At 44.8% G+C, this 2,393-nt stretch overlaps 1 protein-coding gene across 3 annotated transcripts in view; it reads left to right on the forward strand.

The window, feature by feature from the left end:
- Positions 1-1,990, forward strand: part of prdm6 (PR domain containing 6) — a 34,839-nt gene extending 32,849 nt beyond the window's left edge. The window contains exons 7-8 of one of the 3 annotated variants that reach the window (XR_014211346.1): positions 732-1,417; positions 1,751-1,990. Coding sequence is in view for 1 of the 3 variants with exons in the window: in XM_082188885.1 (XP_082045011.1) it covers positions 732-846 (115 nt within the window). In the remaining 2 variants the exon portion in view is untranslated. Of the gene's footprint in view, positions 1-731; positions 1,594-1,750 lie in introns of those variants that run through there. The other 2 variants (XM_082188886.1, XM_082188885.1) reach the window with 2 other exon arrangements.
- Positions 1,991-2,393: the final 403 nt, after the last annotated feature.

Raw genomic sequence — 2,393 nt, forward strand, 5'->3', positions numbered from 1 at the left:
ATTTATATTTACATTATTTACATTTAAACAACATTCATGCATGACTGAGAATGTGAGAGAATATTATTATTTTGTAATATTATATATATTATTTTTAGTATTCCTGTAGTTCAAACAATATTATTTATTTTTTATATAATATATATATATATATATACAGTGTATATTTTTTTTCAAGCACTAAATCTTTTATAATTTTTTAAAAAAACATTAATTTTATATCATCAAAATATTAATATATATATTTTTATTATTATAATTTTTTTATATTATATTTATTTTTAATTGTATTTGATGATTATATATATTCTCTTTCAAGGACAGAGAATGTGAGAGAATAGCATTATTATTTTATTAAATGATGTAGTGTTTCAGTATTGCTGAGCCAGAGCGCGGCGCTCGCGACACCGAGTCACGGGTTCGATTCCCAGGGAACGCATGAACACTGTAAAGCCTGAACTCTGTGATAAACGCATGAAGGAGAAGTGTTGCTCTGATGTTCTCAGTTCCAGCAGAATAAAGACTCGGATCCGCTGATCTTCTTTATCTCTGTGAGTGACAGTGAGTCGGCTCCGGGTCCCCAGGGGCCGCTCATTCGCTCACATTATCGACAGCCTCTCAGTTCCTCGTCATCAGGACTCGCAATTACACCTCGCGCTCCTCACGCTTTCATGTGTCAGATGTGGTTTGCTCTGTTTGACTCGCGTGTGTGTGTGTGTGTGTGTGCGCAGGTGCGAGAGATGCGACCGGAGCTTCACACAGGCCACTCAGCTCAGCCGACACCAGCGGATGCCCAACGAGTGCAAACCCATCAGCGAGAGCAGCGAATCAATCCAGGTGGATTAACTGATTGACCGGCCCGCAATTACACGGCCAGACAAAATCATGATTAAATGTCACGGACACTTAAGCAGAACCAAAGATTTCCTAAGAGAAACGCTCAATCACGCGCAGAAAACCAAACGCAGTAATAAAATGAGTGAGATGTTAAGAGTTATTGATCCTAGCACGGATGGGGGCGTGGCCAGGGGCGTGGCCGGGGGGCGTGGCCACGGGTTCGGGGAGATTATTTATTCATGAGTTGGTAAACGAGACTGTGTTTAGACGACTGCAGAAACTCGCGCTCTCTGTGTGTTTCTCGTTTTTACACCACAAACACTGGGAACACTTACTGTGCATTAACTAACGAGTTACAGTATTTATTCATCTTTGTTAACATTAGCTAATAAAACACGAATGTTCATGGTTAGCTCATGTCAGCTTTTCATTTTTATTTTACTAATGTTAACAAATGGAACTATGGAGACCCTGAGGAGACCTTTGCAAAAATAAAAATATACAGACTTTCGCGTGCGCACGCGTTACAATTTCCGGTTTGTGTTATAGTGTCATCACTACAGATGTGGGATAGGGATGAGTGAGAGTGAGCCTTCAGAGATCTGTCCTATAGGGAGACGAGAGTGAGCCTTCAGAGATCTATCCTATAGGGAGACGAGAGTGAGCCTCCAGAGATCTGTCCTATAAGGAGACGAGAGTGAGCCTCCAGAGATCTGTCCTATAGGGAGACGAGAGTGAGCCTCCAGAGATCTGTACTATAGGGAGACGAGAGTGAGCCTCCAGAGATCTATCCTATAGGGAGACGAGAGTGAGCCTTCAGAGATCTATCCTATAGGGAGACGAGAGTGAGCCTCCAGAGATCTGTCCTATAAGGAGACGAGAGTGAGCCTCCAGAGATCTGTCCTATAGGGAGACGAGAGTGAGCCTCCAGAGATCTGTCCTATAGGGATGAGTGAGAGTGAGCCTCCAGAGATCTGTCCTATAGGGAGACGAGAGTGAGCCTCCAGAGATCTGTCCTATAGGGAGACGAGAGTGAGCCTCCAGAGATCTGTCCTATAGGGAGACGAGAGTGAGCCTCCAGAGATCTGTCCTATAGGGAGACGAGAGTGAGCCTCCAGAGATCTGTCCTATAGGGATGAGTGAGAGTGAGCCTCCAGAGATCTGTCCTATAGGGAGACGAGAGTGAGCCTCCAGAGATCTGTCCTATAGGGAGACGAGAGTGAGCCTCCAGAGATCTGTCCTATAGGGAGACGAGAGTGAGCCTCCAGAGATCTGTCCTATAGGGATGAGTGAGAGTGAGCCTCCAGAGATCTGTCCTATAGGGAGACGAGAGTGAGCCTCCAGAGATCTGTCCTATAGGGAGACGAGAGTGAGCCTCCAGAGATCTGTACTATAGGGAGACGAGAGTGAGCCTCCAGAGATCTGTCCTATAGGGAGACGAGAGTGAGCCTCCAGAGATCTGTACTATAGGGAGACGAGAGTGAGCCTCCAGAGATCTGTCCTATAGGGATGAGTGAGAGCGAGCCTCCAGAGATCTGTCCTATAGGGAGACGAGA

This window comes from Leuciscus leuciscus, assembly GCF_965113295.1.
Source record: "Leuciscus leuciscus genome assembly, chromosome: 13".
Classification (NCBI taxonomy): Eukaryota; Metazoa; Chordata; class Actinopteri; order Cypriniformes; family Leuciscidae; genus Leuciscus; species Leuciscus leuciscus.